The sequence below is a fragment of the Podarcis gaigeae genome, assembly GCF_964106915.1.
Source record: "Podarcis gaigeae genome assembly, chromosome: 6".
Lineage (NCBI taxonomy): Eukaryota > Metazoa > Chordata > Lepidosauria > Squamata > Lacertidae > Podarcis > Podarcis gaigeae.
The window spans coordinates 55055534-55076151 of NC_139682.1; the positions used below are offsets into that span (position 1 = coordinate 55055534).

A 20618-nucleotide genomic window follows, 5' to 3' on the forward strand; every position below is an offset into this window, starting at 1 on the left:
TAATCTTAATTTTATCAGTTGGATAGACTACATTCCTTTGCATAAAGTATGTTCTGCTGATGCTTCTAGATTTCCATTTTCATTAGATTTCAACATTCAGCACCTAATACCATAAATTTGTTTTTGAAACTCTTTAATTCCCTTGAGTATTCCAACATATTGAATGCTATTTGCTTTGTATTATGTTGGTAACAAATCTGTAGTGAAAATGCTGTCAATATATATTCATAGCTAACGTTGTTAACTAAAAGCAATATTGTTTTTCCACTGTAAGCTGTCATGAATGTTTGGCACCCTGTTGTGTAAGCCAAAAATGTCAAAGAAATGATTAAAAAAAAAATTAATAAAAACCCTGTGGTGATACCATGTTAAGTTTTCTGCAATAAAATACATCCCTTTTGTATAAGCCCTTGCAATTTACCAAAAAGGGGAAACCTTCTCCACGTTATTTTAAAGTTAGAATATTGTGACTATATGTACATTAGGAGAGGCGTTACTTGAAAGTGTATGACAGCATAAGAATAATGCATATATATTCATGATAGCTGTTATCCTTCTAAAATAGTAAGAAACTTTACATTTTAAATAAACTAAATATTTCAGAAGTAATATTATACATTTGGGAACTGAAAATTATGCTGATAAATAGACAACCTCTTCTGAGGGCTGTACCCCAAAAAGAAAAGTCACTGACTTGTATCCAAATAGTGCCCTTCCATGATTGCAAGGACTTTTGACCCAGCAGATCTATCTGCTAAGTGTAGAAAACTTTGGCCAGTGCGCCAAATTAAGCTTAGTATGGGTCCCAATTTGGCCCACAAGGCAATTTCCCCTGGAATATGCCCCACTTCTACCCACTGCTGGCTCACAGCCCTCAGAGACTTGTCCAAAGTCGAATGCAGATTCAAGGGGGAAAAGGAAAGGAAAGGAAAGGAAAGGTTCCCCACCACTAAAAATTGTCCTCTGATCCAAAGTGAATGTAAGGCACTTACGAGTAATAGCTACATACTCCCACTCTCTATTCTTCAAACATGATTTCAAACTCTGAATAATAATGAAGCCTGGTTAGAACTAACCATAGTTAAGGTCAATGCTTCAGAAAACTTTAGCCATTATTAAGACTCTAAAACTCATACATAGGTGGTCCCAACCCCTAAAAGAAGAATATGAGAGAAGTAGTAAGAAAAGAGAAAGAGAAATGGTGAATACTTAAAGTGGGATATTGCAGCAGTATTTTCTGTATGCTGGATTTGTCCTGAGGTCTGCCAGTTGCCAAAAACAAGTGTGACTTGAAAAGCATGCTACAAATAAGTTCCTAATGTGTCACATCACTAATATCATGATAATTACAACAAAGCATCCTTCTTGTTTGTACTATTTAGAATTTTGACATTCTGATTGACAGATGTCATCATATTAAGTAAGTAAACACACCTGGCTATTTAGATTCTACTCAAGAAACATCAGTATAACAATCAAAAGTATGAATATGCTTGCTGTAATTTCAAAAAATTGGCAACTAAGATGTTTTCATAGACATTAGAAATTAAGTGTATAAATTTAACACAATTTTATCTATGTCAATCCATATTAATTATATTCTAAAAGCTGGAACATGTTAAGGAAGCATTACATAAAATGCTTACTGTGCATTACATTGTAATGATTCAAAATAAACGTCTCTACTTGAAAGAATCCTACTTGGAAGAATATTAATCTGCAAAAGTTTCAACAACTGCAAAGTTACTCATTTTAGAATAATGGTGTATGTATGGAACTGATATTTCTGTATAAAATATGAGGCATGTCTAAGATTCTTAGATATCACTGCTTCATTCTGCATTTAATTTACATTTCACACAGAGTAGCAAACAAATAATGCAATCATATACAACATTTATCAATTCAGGAATAGAAGGTTACAAAGGACAAAACTGCTCATAATGAACACCTAATTACATTCATTCATTCATTTGTTTGTTTGTTTGTCCATCCTCCAGTGTTGAGACGTAATAAAAGGACAGTTTTTCAAAACATGGGAATGTAATATACAGAAACTATTCCCAAACACTTTTCAATTTCAGCTAGAAACAGCTTAAATTTTTGGTAAGAAAACAAAGCAAACAAATCTAGAGCAATCTGTCAGGACACATGCTGGTGATGGGCAATCAGAGTAGATGATGCTCTGGATTGACCGTCTCAGGTCTTCTAACATTCTGCTTCACTGGATGTCCACATGTTCTACTGTTGTGGGAGAGGGAGAAAAGCTTTTCTCTAGCCACACCAGGAATAACTGTAAAAGTCAGCTTAGGCACAGAGACCTTTGTTTATCAGCTGTTTCAAGGGCACAAATAGATGCAGAGGGGAGGAGGGGGCAGGAAACTTCCTTATGTTAAAACCCAGGGCAGTATATTTGTGAAAAAGTTTTTCTTTTAAGTAATCTCTTTGTAGGTTTAATTTTGCAATTAAACAATTATAGACTTGGAGCTGTAAAGGGATCTTGTGGAGTTCAGCCCTTTGAAACAAACAAAAATCTATGCAAAGCTATCCTTGTCAAAGGACTGCAAACTCCTCATGATAGAGTCTCATCAAATCACTGTAGCAGGCCATACAATTGTATACGGGTATCACAGGTGGATTAATGATATTGAAAACATAGTTTGCTTTCTTTACATTCTCAATAATAAATGTAACATCAATAAGTAAGCTTATTGTAAGTATGTTATATCAAGTTAATCAAGACCTACTACACTGAAATAATGACATTTAAACATGCTTAACTATGAACTGGGCTGCAGCTCTAATGCCATTAAGGAGGGGTTATGAAGAAGGTGCAATTATATTTTATAATCTTAAATAAATCACTTAAAATGATTTTACAACCTGTTCAGAATACAACAAAGAGACTTTTACAATATGTTTCTTATATGACACAATATAGTTAATAAAAAACACACCACATACATTTGATACAACAATTTGTAGCATTTATTTAATACACTAAGGTTGCAGTGTCTGGTGGTGCCCAGTCTGAGAGATGCTTAAGATTTCATTATATTCATGTAGGACTCATTTTAACGGAAATTTGAGAGATAAAAAAAGCAGATTGCAGGAAGACATATTATAAAAACAGACCTCACAAGTCAAAATTAATAGTGAACCCATTCTTTTTCATGTATACAACCATGAAAACAAATATCCTGTGAACTCTAGATATATATTGTATCTCTACATGAGATCTTGGTGCTCATCGAGACAGGTACTCAATCATCTCATGGCTTTACAATCTCATCATTGTTGACTAAGGAACAAAACAGGGAAATAGGACCAATCATCTATGCAGTACCACAAATTTTGATAACACATTTCGTGTGTTTTTTCTTGTAACATAGGATAGTCATATAAAAGAGGAATTATTATTAAATAATTCTTCCATTAAAATGCTATTTTAGTTATGGGATTTTTTCAGGCAAGACATAATGATACAAAATCATGCACAGACATACATGTATACAGACCTACATATTGTGAACAGCTGGGCCATATTAGTACTGACAAAATGTACATTAAGGAAAGAACTGTGGAATAAAAGCAAAGTAGTATCACTGGGTTAAATCTGGACAACATCCACTCACCTGCTTGAAGGTGAAGTGGTATATATGGCCTGGCACAGCCCCACTGCCATCCAGTGGTCCCAGGCTCTTCAGCCCCAGGCTCCAACAGCTGATGGGAGAAGCAGCAACCTCTCCCACCAGCTATTGGATTCAAATTTGCCCACTGGGCACAACTGGACAATCACAGGTGGGTGAAGGGGTGGAGCCTGGGGGCAGGTCTGACAAAGACTCCTAGAAGACTTCATTCAGGTCTGCTCCCTGGGCATAAAAATTGCCCTGACCTTTGCTAGGGACCGCAATGGGCTTTTAGGATCTTCCGCCCACCCTCCCTTATCTCATGGTTGGCACCCCTTTTACTTGTGTTGGGCTTTGCTTGACTTTGCTATGGTTCTATAGTTGATGCATTCAGGCCCAGGGAGGAATTTTTCCCAAATGAAGGACCTCTACATGCCAAGCAGACAGACAATATTTAAGATCTTTATTTATTTATTTATTTATTTATTTATACATACATACATACATACATACATACATACATACATACTAACACACTGTGTTGCTCTTGTTCTCTAATCAAACATCTTTCTCCCATTTTCACCCCTTACAATTAGTTGTCCATCAGGAACAAAACATTTTGCAGGTTGTCTTGCCAACATTGTGATTAATCATTTGGCTCTTGTGCAGTCCAAGGAGACATTTCTTAACCTTAACTCATGTGCCCTATGATCTGCCTCCACCACTATCCACAGACACACTTTCTATAACATACAGCTACTAGATGAGCATGAAGGCAAGGTTGTCCACATGCAATTGATCTTTCATAAGAATTTGTGCAAGGATAGTCTTACACTTCTTGGAAGCTTAAGGAAAATGGTGTCTTTCTATTAAAATATTGTGTGTGTGTTTAAAACCCAAGCTAAATCAACCAGTAACTGTACAAAAAGAAAACATTATAGAAAAAGGTCACAAATGCATCCATATGTAAATTGTTTATAGTTCCTGTCAGGACTGCCGCTAGGTCCCAGCTCACAGAGGACCAACGCCCAGTGGATATTATATACAAAAGTCTTTATTGAAGTTTAGTTTCCATTTCCAAGCTCTGGGCGCGCAGGCCCACGTCTTAACGCTAGACCGGCTAAGTCCCCTCTGACTCACTGCTCCACCCACACCAGTTTAAGATTCTAGCCCGGCTCCACCTCTTGCGCTGCTCTTTCCTGCGTTGGGTCCTTCTGCCCTCTGGGGTTCCCTCCTTCCTGGACTCCTCTGACGCGGAGCCTCCTGAGTCTTGCCCCTCCCTCCGGCGGGCTTTAGGACCTGGCTCCCTTCCCGGGCTCCCCGCTGTGCCGCGCTCCTGTACATTTGAACTTGGCGCGCGCGCCCAGCCGGTGACTTTCCTTCTGACCGTTTCCCCGCTTCCTGATGTGGGTGTTGCCAAACCTGACTCCTCTCCTCCCTCTGGTGGTGAGGACACTGGTCCCGACTCCTGGGACTCCCCCTCCCCACTGCGCTCTGGTGGAGACGCTGGCCCTGATCTCCAGCTGCTGTTCAGAGACTCCCCGCTGGCCCCTCCCTCTTGAGGTTTCTCCCTTGGAATCTCCCTTGCTCTGGCCACCGGCGCTCCCTTCTGTGAGTCCTCCGATTCGCTAGAGAGGCTTGTGGAATAACTCTGGCCACTGTCACTGCCTGCGCCCCCCTCGTACTCCTCCTCCTCACTCTCCATTTGCTCCCCCTCCTGTGTCTCTCCTTCTGAACCCCTGACATCCATCCCCCCCTCGAAGCCCCCCCTTCCCCCCTCCCCCTCTTCCGGTGCGGGTTCCGGGTGCTCCATTGTTGTAGGGGTGAGTCCAGGATACAGCTCGTCCCCTGAGGCTTGCAACCATCGAGATAAGTCCGGGAAGTCCCCCATGGGCTCGTCGACGACGACCTCCTCCGCTTCCATCTCCTGCGCGGTGTGCTCGAAATCTGCGCTCGACCCCAAATCACCCAAGAGCCCTCCTCCCCCTGTTGTTTGATGGGGGTCCACCTCCCAGGGCCCCTTCGGCATGTCTCTGCGCCAGCCCACCTCGGGTTGGTCCTCCCACCAATAAGATCCCCCCGTGCCAAAACCTGAAAGTGATCCCTCCGGAGAGCTGCCTCCCGGAGCCGAGTCCTCAGCTGACGAGAAACCCCGGAAAGTGCTGGCCGAGAGTGTGGGTGTGAACAAACAATCCTCGAAAAAGCCCGCCGGCATAGGCTTGTGCGGGAAAAGTGTGTGGAATTCTTCCTTGAGCAACTGCTCTTCCACTGCGTAATCCGGCACCCACCTGTTGGCGCTGGCCGGGGTGTCCTCCGTGGCGAGAAGATATTCAATCCCGTCCTCCCCCCACCTTGAGTCTAAAATCTCAGTGGCTTCATTAAGTGGCTCCCCTTTCGGCGACCCCCCTTTTTTGGGCGCTTCTCTGAGCGGGTCTGGCGCCTTCCCCGGTGCTTGAAACCTGTGGGGCTCTCTGTAGGGCGTGAGCACTGATCTATGAAAGACCGGGTGCATTCTGGAACCCTCCGGGAGTGTCAACCGGAAGGCCACTGGGTTGATCTGCGCCTCTACTTGGTAAGGCCCTAGCTGCTTGTGCCCTAGTTTCTTCTTGGCTAACGATCTGGCTGGAACTGCTTGTGCTGCCAACCAGACCCAGTCTCCCACCTGGATGTCCTCCCCAACCCTCCTGTGTCGATCTGCCTGCACTTTGTAAGCCTGTTTTGCCAACTCTAACTGCCTCCTGAGCTGCTCGTGGATCTCCTGCAACTCCGCTGCCACTTCCTCTGCTCCCTGTGGCTCCCCCTCCCGCACTGTGTCCAGACCCGGGAAGGTTCTGGGATGCCTCCCGTAGTTGGCAAAAAATGGGGTCACCCCCGTGGACCCGTGCTTCGTGTTGTTGTAGGCAAACTCGGCCAACGGTAGATAGTCCACCCAGGTCGATGGCTGCTGGTTCGTGTAGCATCTCAGGTACTGCTGCATGATGGCGTTGACCCTTTCCGCCTGCCCGTTAGTTTGCGGGTGTCTCGCCGACGCCAGGCTGACCTTGACGTTCAGGAATCCCATCAGCTTTTGCCAGAAGTTGGAGATGAACTGGCGCCCCCGGTCGGACAAAATAGACCGTGGTAGGCCGTGCACCTTGAACACGTGGTCTATGAACATCTTAGCGGTCTGCTCGGCCGTGGCCACCTTCGCGCACGGAATGAAGTGGGCCATCTTGGTGAACAGGTCCACTACCACGAGCACTGCCGTCTTGCCCCTTGAGCTGGGTAGATCTGTGACAAAGTCCAGGGCTACCCTCTCCCACGGTACGAACGGTGTCTGTAGCGGTTCCAACAGGCCCGCCGGCGGCTGGTGCACAGGCTTAGCCCTTTGGCAGGTGTCGCACCTATTGACATAGTCCGCGACATCCCCCCGCATCTTAGGCCACCAAAAGTCTCTGGCTACTAAGTCCACCGTCTTCTCCTTGCCGAAGTGCCCCGCGCTGGGCGCGTCGTGCAGCTGTTGCAGGACCTTCGCGCGGAGGCTGTCTCCTGGTACGTAGAGGACTCCCTTGCGTAGGAGCAGGCCGTCTCGCACTTGGAATTCGTCGCCCCTCGCCTTGCCACTGCACACCTCCTCCATCTTGGCTCGGGCGAACGAGTCTGTTCGCAGCGCGCGGCGCACCGCGTCCAGGTCCACCGTGGCTGACGCGCATGCCCACGCCTGTGGTGTGAAAATGTGCTTGGCCGCCGCCGGTGCCTCTGCCTCCAGATACTGCGGTTTTCTGGACAGCGCGTCCGCCAAGACGTTGCTGTTTCCTGGGATGTACTCAATTCTGAAGTCGAAATCTGCAAAGAACTCCGCCCAGCGGATGTGTCGCTGGTTCAGGAACCTCGCCGTGCGCCAGTACTCCAAGTTCTTATGGTCTGTGCGGACCTGCACCGTGTGCTTGGCTCCGACGAGGAAGTGCCGCCACGCCTTGAAGGCTGCATGTATGGCCAGCAACTCCCTGTCCCAAATGGTGTAGTTCTGCTCCGCTTTGCTGAGTTTTCTGGAGTAGAAAGCGCACGGCCTCCAGTCCCCCTGGTGGTCTTGCTGCAACAGAACGGCTCCCACGGCCCTGTCTGAGGCGTCCGTCTCCACTCTCATGGGCCTGCTGGGATTTACGTGCAGTAGGTTCTCTTCGGAAGCGAAGAGCTGCTTGAGCTTCTGAAAGGACTGCTCTGCCTGCTCCGTCCAGATGAACCTCTTCTTCTTGGAACTGAGGGTGTCGGTGATGGCCGCTGTCTGCATGGCGAAACCCTTGATGAACTTGCGATAAAAGTTGGCAAAACCGACAAACCTCTGTACTTCCTTCCTATTGCGTGGGCTCTTCCAATCCAGTACTGCACGTACCTTGGCACCGTCCATAGCCAGTCCCTTGTCGGACAGTTTGTAGCCCAAGAAATCCACCTCCGTCTTGTCGAACTGGCACTTCTCCAGCTTGGCGTACAGCCTGTGCTCCCGCAGCCTCTGCAGAACTTCCCTAACATCTCTCTCGTGAGCCTCCGGCGATTCCGAGAAGATTAGGATGTCATCCAGGAAGCAGACGCACTTCTTGTAGAGGAGACCCGCCAAGACATGATGCATGAAGGCTTGAAAGCAGTGGGAACCATTTTTTAATCCAAAAGGCATAACTCTGTATTCATAAGTGCCCAGCGGCGTAAACATGGTTGTTTTCCACTCGTCGCCTTCCCGTACGCGAATGAGATTGTACGCTCCGCGCAGATCCAACTTGGTAAAGATGCGACCCTTCCTCACCGTCGCCAGCAGGTCATCGATCTTGGGCATAGGGAATGCTGAGGGCTTGGTCTTGAGGTTCAAGAAGCGGAAATCAACGACCAGCCTCTTTTGGGGCGTGTCCCGCTTCTTTACAAAGAACACGGGACTGCCTCCTGCCGCCTTGGACTCCCGGATGAATCCCCGCTTCAGGTTGTGATCTATGAACTCCCTGAGCTCTTGCAATTCATCCTCAGACATGGAGTACAGTTTCCCCGTCGGGAGCGTCGCCCCGGGCAGGAGGTCGATCTTGCAGTCGTAGGGTCTGTGGGGTGGCAGCTTATCCGCCTCTTTCTCGCAGAAGACCTCCAAAAACTCCTTGTATTTGTTAGGCACCGCTTGCAACATGCCCAAGTTCAGCTGTGGTCCATCCTCGTGCCCCTCATCTTCCAAGTCCGCCAGGATGCAGTGTTCTGCGCAGTAAGAGGAGCCGAAGGTCAGTTGCCGCTGGTACCAAGCTAATGCCGGGCTGTGCCTATCCAGCCAACTCATTCCCAACACTATGGGCGTGTCTGACAGGCGGGTGACGTTGAAGCTGATGACCTCACGGTGGTTTCCAATGCGCATCACCATTGGCGGCGTCTGCTGTAGCACTTGCCCTCCCAGTAGCTCCCTGCCGTCCACTGTGACGACTTTCAGAGGTACCGCCGCTGGCAGAAGGGCTATGCCATGTTGCTGGAGGAACTGCATGTCTATAAAATCTGCATTGCTCCCCGAGTCTACGGTGATGGGAATTTCCACCAGTAGCCCATTGGGGAGCTGAAGGGATGCGGTGAGCTGCACTACTGGTTTGGGTGGGAGGGGGTCGGTGGGCTGTAAGATCCCTGGGGATTGCTTCACTGACTTGTCTGGCTGGTCCCCAGAGACGCCATCTCCAGCCAGACAGTGGAGTTTTCCCGCTGCGACTCCCTCTGCTGAATTGCGTCTGTTACTGTCGCTGCGGCTGCAGTATGCTTGTGAAACCGCTGGGGACACTCTTTTGCCATATGCTGAGCACTGTCGCAGATGTAGCACTTCCTGGTTCCTCTAGGAGGCTTCATCTTGACTGCTCCCGGAGTTAGGGCTCCGACTGTGGAGTGAGCCTTAGCACCACCTATCTCCATCGGCTCCTCTCCCCCTCCCAGCGGAGGCATGGATCGAGCGCGCGCCGCCTCCTTGGGGAAGGGAGGCAGTCCTTTCGCTGGCGTGCGTCCCAAATGCCCTTCCTCCCTGCCCCAAGGGCGTCCTTCCAACCGAACCCCAATGGAGAGTGCCCGTTCCACCACTTCCTTGGTGGTTTGGGGTCTTCCCCCCCTTGCGATCTCATCTTTCACAGCTCCGCTCAACCCCTCCCAGAACAGGTCTCTGACGGCAGGCGATTCTTTCTCCCAGGCTAGTACATTCACCAATCCGAAAAAACGTGCATGATATTGCCTCACAGTGGCTTTACCTTGTCTTAGTCCGTGAATCTCCCTCCTAGCGATATCCACATCAATCTCAGATAAAAAACACGCATCCATCACTTTAATGAAGGCAGCCGCATTTTGGAGGGCTGGATCCTTGTCTCTCCATAGATTGCGCAGCCACGATTTTGCCTCCCCCCGCAAATGCGAAATAATAAATCCCACTTTCTCTCCCTCATTTTTAAAGTCTTTGTCAAGCAGCTGCAATGTATAAATCACATCTGCTCTGAAGTTAGGATACTCCTGCAGGTCCCCATTGAAGTGAGATACCAGGCTCCCTCCTCTGTTTCCCAGCCCAATCCCTTCTGGTCTGGTGGCTGGTAGCCTCTGTGTACTTAGCACTTCTAACCTGGTTCGCAGATCCTGGCAGGCAGCAGCTGCTTCCTGTTCTTTCTTTCTGGAAGCCGCAATTTCTGCAGTCAACTGCATCACTGCGTTTTGCAAACTCGCTATCCTCTCTTCGGTAGTCATTTCCCTGTTTTTCGTGAGCTCGCGAAGCACCAATCTTCACCCCTCGCTGCTTTCCCGCACTCCACGAGGTTGCAAAATTGGTGAAAAAGGAGAGGGGACTTACTGTCAGGACTGCCGCTAGGTCCCAGCTCACAGAGGACCAACGCCCAGTGGATATTATATACAAAAGTCTTTATTGAAGTTTAGTTTCCATTTCCAAGCTCTGGGCGCGCAGGCCCACGTCTTAACGCTAGACCGGCTAAGTCCCCTCTGACTCACTGCTCCACCCACACCAGTTTAAGATTCTAGCCCGGCTCCACCTCTTGCGCTGCTCTTTCCTGCGTTGGGTCCTTCTGCCCTCTGGGGTTCCCTCCTTCCTGGACTCCTCTGACGCGGAGCCTCCTGAGTCTTGCCCCTCCCTCCGGCGGGCTTTAGGACCTGGCTCCCTTCCCGGGCTCCCCGCTGTGCCGCGCTCCTGTACATTTGAACTTGGCGCGCGCGCCCAGCCGGTGACTTTCCTTCTGACCGTTTCCCCGCTTCCTGATGTGGGTGTTGCCAAACCTGACTCCTCTCCTCCCTCTGGTGGTGAGGACACTGGTCCCGACTCCTGGGACTCCCCCTCCCCACTGCGCTCTGGTGGAGACGCTGGCCCTGATCTCCAGCTGCTGTTCAGAGACTCCCCGCTGGCCCCTCCCTCTTGAGGTTTCTCCCTTGGAATCTCCCTTGCTCTGGCCACCGGCGCTCCCTTCTGTGAGTCCTCCGATTCGCTAGAGAGGCTTGTGGAATAACTCTGGCCACTGTCACTGCCTGCGCCCCCCTCGTACTCCTCCTCCTCACTCTCCATTTGCTCCCCCTCCTGTGTCTCTCCTTCTGAACCCCTGACAGTTCCTTTCTAAAAATTGCTCAATAAGAAATGGCAAAGTGCTCAACTAGGTGCTCTGCTAAAATGGTGTCTTAATTCTTAAACATAGCAAAATGAAAACTCTCTTGCAGGCAAGCACAAACACGCCCACAAAGGAACTGAATACAGCTCATTGTGAATGCACATATCTGTTCCTTAGGGGACAACCAAGGCAGAGATAAGAGGTGAACCATAAAAGGAAGCTGAGAATGCATCCTACATCCCATTATAATGTGTATTGGAGTACAACAAGCTAGTTACCAACAGACAGAAGTATAAATAGGGAAAACTGGTTTAAAAGTAGATCAGTTAACCTATCTCCTAGACAGCTGGTACACTGGTTTGAGGCAAGCAGCTAGGAGTGACAGATTAGCAGTAACCATAGCATGAGATCTTCAGACCCAGATCTTCAGATATTTTAGCCAAATATCTTACTCAGCCCAGGATATATGAGAGAGACACATTTTACCACCTGGGAAACAAGTTTCTTGTCAAATTAACATGTCTAAATAGCAACAATATAGTACAGGCCATCTCTACTCCAGCTACAGAGCAGCCAGAAAATAACAGCTATCTAAATATTCAGAACATTTCTAGTTGTCAAGCAAAAGTTTACTTCATTCTCATTTAAATTGCACTTACCTGAGATTCTTTCACATTTTCAACTGTGAAATTGAACCAGACTCGAAAACGGGGATTACATGTATCTGGTCTGATAAACAGGTCATACTCAAATTCAGTAATATAGTCCACACGTCCAAGGTTACCTAAAAATATATTAGAAACAGAATGCTATGTTAACACATTCCAGAAAAGCCCTTTGATCAGTGATACCTCTCTTAGAGAAATATTCTACCAAAAGCCTCAATAAAGTTGTATGGAAAATTCTAATCCACAACTGTTGGCTGTGAGCACATTTCATTTCCAAAAAATAAAATAAAGTGTATTTGTCTTTCCAGATGAGCTGTTTATGATATAACAATGTTCACAATGCCTTACTCAGGGCAGCCCACACATTCCTGAAGAAGCCTCTAGAGCCAACATATTGGCAGAATGGTAATATTTATTGAAATATAAGATCAGCAAATCAAGAGCCAATTAATAAGTGAGGGCAGATGAGTTTATTCATTGTATACAGGGGAGCACCTCCTGGCCATGTCAGCTGCTTCACATAGTAGTTTCCTAGCCAATGATTGGGTGTACTTCTCCCCCATCCTTTGGGGTATTGGGGGTGGGGCTGAACATGTAGACCATGACCCTGCAGCAAAGCGTTCACCCAGGGCCACTCCCTGTGATTGGTCACTTATACCCTGGTAACCTCCTTGTCCCCTCTTCTTTGGGAATTCCTGCTGGGTCTCCTTCAAGTAATGAATAGGTAAAGTAAATTCAAGTAATGAATAGGTAAAGTAAAGTAAAGAATAGGTAAAGTAAATAGGTAAAGTAGATGAAGCGGCTGGGCCAAAGCCGAAAGGACACTCAGTTGCGGATATGCCTGGAAGCGAAAGGAAAGTCCAATGCTGTAAAGAAAAATATTGCATAGGAACCTGGAATGTAAGAACCATGAACCTGGGTAAGTTGGAGGTGGTCAAAAATGAGATGGCAAGAATAAATATTGACATCCTGGGCATCAGTGAACTAAAATGGACGGGAATGGGTGAATTCAGTTCGGATGACCATCATATCTACTACTGTGGGCAAGAAACCCATAAAAGAAATGGAGTGGCCCTCATAGTCAACAAAAGAGTGGCGAAAGCTGTACTGGGATGCAATCTCAAAAATGATAGAATGATCTCGATACGAATCCAAGGCAGACCTTTTAACATCACAGTAATCCAAGTTTATGCACCAACTACTTGTGCTGAAGAAACTGAAATTGACCAATTCTATGAAGACTTACAAGACCTTATAGAAGTGACACCAAAGAAGGATGTTCTTCTCATTATAGGGGATTGGAATGCTAAAGTAGGGAGTCAACAGATAAAAGGAACAACTGGCAAGTTTGGCCTTGGAGATCAAAACGAAGCAGGGCAAAGGCTAATAGAGTTCTGTCAAGAGAACAAGCTGGTCATCACAAACACGCTTTTCCAACCACACAAGAGACGACTCTACACATGGACATCACCAGATGGGCAGCATCGAAATCAGATTGATTATATTCTCTGCAGCCAAAGATGGAGAAGCTCTATACAGTCAGCAAAAACAAGACCTGGAGCTGACTGTGGCTCAGATCATCAGCTTCTTATAGCAAAATTCAAGCTTAAACTGAAGAAAGTAGGAAAAACCACTGGGCCGGTAAGATACAATCTAAGTCAAATCCCTTATGAATACACAGTGGAAGCGAGGAACAGGTTTAAGGATTTAGATTTGGTGGACAGAATGCCTGAAGAACTATGGATGGAGGCTCGTAACATTATACAGGAGGCAGCAACGAAAACCATCCCAATGAAAAGGAAATGCAAGAAAGCAAAGTGGCTGTCCAATGAAGCCTTACAAATAGCGGGGGAGAGAAGGCAAGCAAAATGCGAGGGAGATGGTGAAAGATACAGGAAATTGAATGCAGATTTCCAAAGAATAGCAAGGAGAGACAAGAAGACCTTCTTAAACAAGCAATGCAAAGAAATAGAGGAAAGCAATAGAATGGGAAGAACAGAGATCTGTTCAAGAAAATTGGAGATATGAAAGGAACATTTCATACAAAGATTTCCATAATAAAGGACAAAAGTGGAAAGGACCTAACAGAAGCAGAAGACATCAAGAAGAGGTGGCAAGAATACACAGAGGAATTATACCAGAAAGAAATGGATGTCTCGTATACCCCAGGTAGTGTGGTTGCTGACCTTGAGCCAGACATCCTGGAAAGTGAAGTCAAATGGGCCTTAGAAAGCACTGCAAATAACAAGGCCAGTGGAAGTGATGGTATTCCAGCTGAACTATTTAAAATTTTAAAAGATGATGCTGTTAAGGTGCTACACTCAATATGCCAGCAAGTTTGGAAAACTCAGCAGTGGCCAGAAGATTGGAGAAGATCAGCCTACATCCCAATCCCAAAGAAGGGCAGTGCCAAAGAATGCTCCAACTACCGCACAATTGCACTCATTTCACACGCTAGCAAGGTTATGCTTAAAATTCTACAAGGAAGGCTCAAGCAGTATGTGGACCGAGAACTCCCAGAAGTGCAAGCTGGATTTAGAAGAGGCAGAGGAACCAGAGACCAAATTGCAAACATGCGCTGGATTATGGAGAAAGCTAGAGAGTTCCAGAAAGACATCTACTTCTGCTTCATTGACTATGCAAAAGCCTTTGACTGTGTCGACCACTGCAAACTATGGCAAGTTCTTAAAGAAATGGGAGTGCCAGATCACCTCATCTGTCTCCTGAGAAATCTCTATGTGGGACAAGAAGCTACAGTTAGAACTGGATATGGAACAGCTGATTGGTTCAAAATTGGGAAAGGAGTACGACAAGGCTGTATTTTGTCTCCCTGCTTATTTAACTTATATGCAGAATTCATCATGTGAAAGGCTGGGCTGGATGAATCCCTAGCCGGAATTAAGATTGCCGGAAGAAATATCAACAACCTCAGATATGCAGATGACACAACCTTGATGGCAGAAAGTGAGGAGGAATTAAAGAACCTTTTATTTATTTTTTTTTTAATAAATTTTTATTAGGGGTTTTTACAAAATAAAGTACAAAAATAAACAACCTTTCTTTTATCTCAACAGAGTTTCATGACTTCTTTGGACTTCCTCACATCTCCCGCTGCCATTTTCATCATCATAAATTTTTCCCAGCAATTTATCATCTAATTTGCAAATTTTATAACCACTTATTTAAATATAATCCTCTGTAAATTAATTTCCCTTAATCTCACTTTACATCCCATTTCGATCCGATTTTGTGGTGGCCAATTATTTATGATCAAACATCCTACTTAACTTTCCACCAAATCACAATATTTTTGTAAATAAATCTTAAATTTCCTCCAATCTTCTTCAACCCTCTCTTCTCCCAGGTCTCGAATTCTGCCAGTCATCTCAGCCAGTTGCATATAGTCCATCAGCTGCATCTGCCATTCTTCCAGAGTGGGTAAATCTTGAGTTTTCCACTTCTTGGCGATAAGTATCCTTGCTGCTGCTGTTGCGTACAAAAAGAATGTTCGGTCCTTCCTTGGCACCATCTGGCCGACAATGCCCAGGAGGAAGGCCTCTGGTTTCTTAAGGAAGGTATACTTAAATACCTTTTTCAGCTCATTATATATCATTTCCCAGAAGACCTTCACCCTGGGACAAGTCCACCAGAGGTGAAAGAATGTTCCTTCATTTTCCTTACATTTCCAACATTTGTTGTCTGGCACATGGCATATTTTGGCTAGTTTAACTGGGGTCATGTACCACCTATATATCATTTTCATTACATTTTCCTTCAGAGCATTACATGCCGTGAAGTTCATCCCCGTGGTCCACAACCTTTCCCAATCCTCAAACATAATGTTATGCCCAATATCCTGTGCCCACTTTATCATGGCCGACTTAACCATTTCATCTTGTGTATTCCATTTCAACAGCAAGTTATACATTCTTGAAAGTACTTTAGTCTTAGGTTCTAACAATTCTGTTTCCAACTTCGATTTCTCCACCTGGAATCCTAACTTTTTATCCTTTTTAAAAATTTCTTGAATCTGAGCGTAATGTAACCAGTCTCGCACTTTGTCTTTCATTTTTTCCAAACTCTGCAATTTCCAATTGTTGCCCTCTTTCTCTATTATTTCCCAATATTTCGGCCATTTGGCCTCCATATTGGGTCTTTTTCGGGCCTTAGCCTCCAGAGGTGATAGCCATCTTGGAGTTTTATTTTCCAATAGGTCTTTGTATTTTGTCCAGACATTAAACACTGCTTTCCTGACAATATGGTTCTTAAAGGCCTTATTGATCTTAACTTTGTCATACCATAAGTATGCATGCCAGCCAAATGCATTGTTAAAACCTTCTAAATCTAACACATCAGTGTCCTCTAGAAGTAGCCAGTCTTTTAGCCAGCAGAAAGCTGCGGCTTCGTAGTACAACCTTAAGTCTGGCAGGGCAAAGCCCCCTCTTTCTTTCGCATCAGTTAATATCTTAAACTTAATTCTGGGCTTTTTGCCCTGCCAGACAAATTTAGAAATATCTCTCTGCCACTTCCTGAAGCACTCCGTCTTATCCACAATTTGCAATGTTTGAAATAAAAACAGCATCTTAGGCAATACATTCATCTTAATAGCAGCAATTCGGCCTAACAAAGAAAGCTTCAATTTTGACCAACTGTCCAAGTCTCTCTTAATTTCAGACCAACATTTTTCATAATTATCCTTAAATAGACTCAGATTTTTTGCTGTTATGTTTACCCCTAGGTACTTTACTTTTTTAACCACAGCTAGTTCTGTTTCTCTCTGAAACCGTTCTGACTCTGCATCTGTCAAGTTTTTTCCCAACACCTTAGTTTTCTGTTTGTTTAATTTAAAGCCCGCTACCCGACCAAAGTCCTGAATCAATTGTAACACTCTTTTTGTACTAGATTCTGGCTCTTGCAATGTCAAAACAAGGTCATCTGCAAAAGCTTTAAGTTTAAATTGTTTCACTCCGATCTGAATCCCTTGCACCAACCGGTCCCCTCTAATCAAGTTCAAGAGCACCTCCAGGACAGAAATAAACAGCAAGGGGGAAATCGGGCAGCCTTGTCGTGTCCCTTTTTCAATCTTAAACTCTTCTGTAACCACATTGTTAACTATCAGTTTTGCCTTTTGTTCTGAATAAATCGCGTCAATCCCATTTTCAAAACCCCGCCCCACTCCCATTTCTTTTAAATTCCCCTTCATAAATTTCCAAGAAATATTATCGAAGGCCTTCTCCGCGTCTATAAAAATTAGAACTGCTTTAGTGTTAATATTTGTTTGCAAAAGTTCCAAAATGTCAATAATGTTCCTTGTATTAGCAAATAAATGTCTTCCTGGGAGAAAGCCTGCCTGGTCTTTATGAATTATCTCATTTAAAACTCTTTTGAGTCTTCCTGCCAAAACGTCAGCAAATATTTTGTAATCCACGTTTAAAAGGGAAATGGGGCGGTAGTTCTTAAGTTGTGTCTTTTCAGTTTCTGATTTTGGTATCAATGTGATAAAAGCTTCCTTCCACGATTCAGGCGCCTTCTTTCCCTCCATAATTTCATTGCTGACCTCCATCAATGGTTGAATCAAATAGTCACTTAATGTCTTATAGTACTTGGAGGTCAAGCCATCTGGCCCTGGAGACTTGCCCAACTTCATATTCTGAATGGCCTGTTCTATCTCTAGTCGTGTTATTTTACTATTCAGGAGTGATCTATTTTCTTGTGATAGTTTTTTAAGTCCATTTTTCTCCAAAAATTTTGCAATCTCTTCCTCCTTTTGTGGCCCTTGAGTGTATAATTTCTTAAAATATTTCTGGAAACATTTTCTAATTTCCACCGGGTTCTGAATATTCCTTCCTTCTATTTCCAAATTTGTTACTATGTTCAGCTTTTGTCTCTTCTTCAACTGCCATGCCAGCAGTTTCCCACATTTATTAGCCGATTCAAATGTTTTTTGTTTCATTGATTTAATCTTCCATTCTATTTCCTGATTTATCAGTTTGGAATATTGTGCCTGATGAAGTTTAATTTCTCTCAAAATCGGCTGTGACTTCGGGTTTACTCTTAGTTTCTTCTCTAACTCTTTAATTTTCCCCAAAATCTTGTCCTTTTTCTCATTTTGTAGTCTTTTCTTTATGGCGTTCTGTTGTATCAAGAACCCTCTCATCACAGCTTTGCTTGCGTCCCAGATTGTTCTTTTTTCCACAGCAGTGTTCAAATTTATCTCAAAATAGTCCTTTATTGTTTTTTTGGCCTTCTTGATAATCTCCTGATCTCTAAACAAGTTGTCATTCATCTTCCATCTAAAGGAGCCGGTTGGTAATAATGTCATGTCCATTTTCAACGCATTATGATCGGAGCAGGTCTTTGGGCAGATTTCCACTTTCTTCACCTTAGGAGCCAGACCTCTAGAAATCCATATTTGGTCAATTCTTGTCCAAGTCAGTTGGGCTTCAGAGAAAAATGTTCCTTCTTTCCCTAAGGGGTTCTTTGTCCTCCATATATCAATCCAGTCCATGTTGTCTGTCATTTCAAAAAAGGTCTTTGGTAGTCTGCCTTCTTTAGTAACCTTTTGGCTTTGTGACCTATCCATGTTTGTAGAAACGATCCCATTCATATCTCCCATCATAATGATGTTATCATAGTCCAGATAATCCAGCATAATCTCATGCAACTTCTTGTAGAATTCTGATTTCCCTTCATTTGGAGCGTAGATTCCTAATATCAAAATTTTCTCTCCTTGGTGCTGTATTTCAATTGCCAAAATTCTTCCATGTTCATCTTTAAATAGAAATTTTGGTGAGAGGCTCTCCTTTGCATATATCACCACTCCTCTCTTCTTAACTAAGTCCGAAGATATAAATTCTTGGCCTAACCTTTTGTTTACCAATATTTTCCTGTGGAGCCTGGTCACATGTGTTTCTTGTAAACAAGTAATGTCTAGTTGCTCCTTTTTTAATATGTGAAAGATTTTCTTCCTTTTTTCCGGGCTGTTGCAGCCATTTATATTCCAACTTAAAAGTTGCAGAGACATCCTGGATAGATCTGTTTAGTTTCCTTGGGATGGTATTTTGTTCTGTAAGTCTTCAGGGTTCTGAGGTACAGGCACCTGTGGTGGTTCAGGCCCTGAGGGTAGTTCAAGTCCTTTGTGAAGGTCCTCTCCGTAGGCAGTCAAAAACTTATCCCTATCTTCCAAAGTTCTAATTTTAATCTTCTTCCCTCTAAAGGTAAAAGATAGTCCTTGGGGAAAGTCCCACCTAAAGATGATTGAGTTGCTTCTCAGCAGTTTTACTAAATCCAAATATTCAGATCTAAGATCCAACAGCTGTTTAGGAATGTCCTTAAAAATCTCAATTCTTTTGTCCGAAATGTTCAAAGAGCTTCCGTAGTGCAGGCCCAAAATCTTGTCCCTTTCCTCCTTTGATCTCAACGTAATCAAACAGTCTCTGGGCCTTTCTCTCTTTGTGAGTCTTCCAAGTCTGAAGGCTGACACAATTTTAAAATCTTCCTCCTCTAGACCCCAGAACTTGGAGAATTCTTTGGTCAGAAACTCAGCTAGATTACCTACTTCCACTTCTGGTATCGATCTTATCCTTAAATTAATCTCCCTGTTCCGAAGTTCCAACATGGAGAGATAGGTCTGGTGTTCCCCAACCTGCTTACTGAGCGGCCTTACTTCTTTTTCCAACTCTCCCACTCTTTGGCTGGTCTCTTCGGCCAGTTTCTGATTTTCACCTGCAGCCTCCTTCAGTTGTCCGATTGCTTGTGCATTCTGTGCAACTTGCCCAGATAATTTGTTTAAAGTTTCTGTATTAAGGTCAATTTTCGCAGTTTGTTGGTCAACTTTCCTCTCCAAAGACTCCAATTTCTCAAGAATTCTCTCTAGTACAGAACCAGATCCTCCTGAGGCCATCTCTTCTAGTTGTAAATCCTCAGTTTCTTCCTCCCCTGCCTGTGACAGGGAGGTAACTTTTTCCTCCGAGGGCAAAGTGGGCACAGATGATCTGCGTGCTTGTGAGGCTGCAGTTACGGTTGTCAGAGTTGTTTGTCTGGTTCTTAATCCCTTTCTTTTTGCGCCACTCATTCCAAAGTTATCTAGCAGTCAAGGTCAAGCTGAGTTATTCCCATGGGAAAGCTACGGCCCAGATGGTAGCAGTCAAACAAAGGGCCGGGAAATAGAAAGTAAAACAATGTTTTTGTTGTAAATCCTCAATCCTCTAGGGGGAGCATAAAATGTCCTAGGAAGAAGAGTCCATTCCACATACGAAATCTGAACCAATACTTAGGGATCTTCACAAAAGTAGTTTTAGCAGAGTTGGTTTTAGGTTTGCCACAATATTTCAAGTTGTGCTTACTGCAAGAACGTAACCATTCTGAACTCCCTCAGACTGTCTCAAAGTTTAAATAGAATGTATCCAAATTTGCAGTCTGACAGTTCTACTGCTCAGGCAGTTCTGACACCTGGGCTTCTTAAACAGAATTGTAATCCACAAAGAAAGGAGTGTATAAGTCCTAATAAAAGTCCAAAAATCAATTGCTTACAGTCTTTAAAGGGAAAAGTAATTTCTGCGGGTGCTCAATCTGAGCTGTCAAAAGTTCTCTCTATGCCTCCACTCCTCCTGCTCTTTGCTTTAAAAGTCAATGGCTGCGGAGGACGGACTTCCTTTTCCTCGTCTCTCCGCTTTCAGCTTATTTTCAATATTTTTGGTCCCGAAATTTAGTAAAGTCCTCAATTACTCACGGGTTGTTACGTTTTAGAA

General features: G+C 44.6%; 1 protein-coding gene across 2 annotated transcripts in view; it reads right to left on the reverse strand.

Moving 5' to 3' along the window:
- BEND5 (BEN domain containing 5) overlaps positions 1–20618 on the reverse strand; it is a 736551-nt gene that overhangs the window by 691361 nt on the left and 24572 nt on the right. For both annotated transcript variants that reach the window (XM_083742456.1, XM_083742460.1), the window contains exon 3: positions 11860–11984. In XM_083742456.1, the coding sequence (XP_083598582.1) occupies positions 11860–11984 (125 nt within the window). The remainder of the gene's footprint in view (positions 1–11859; positions 11985–20618) is intronic.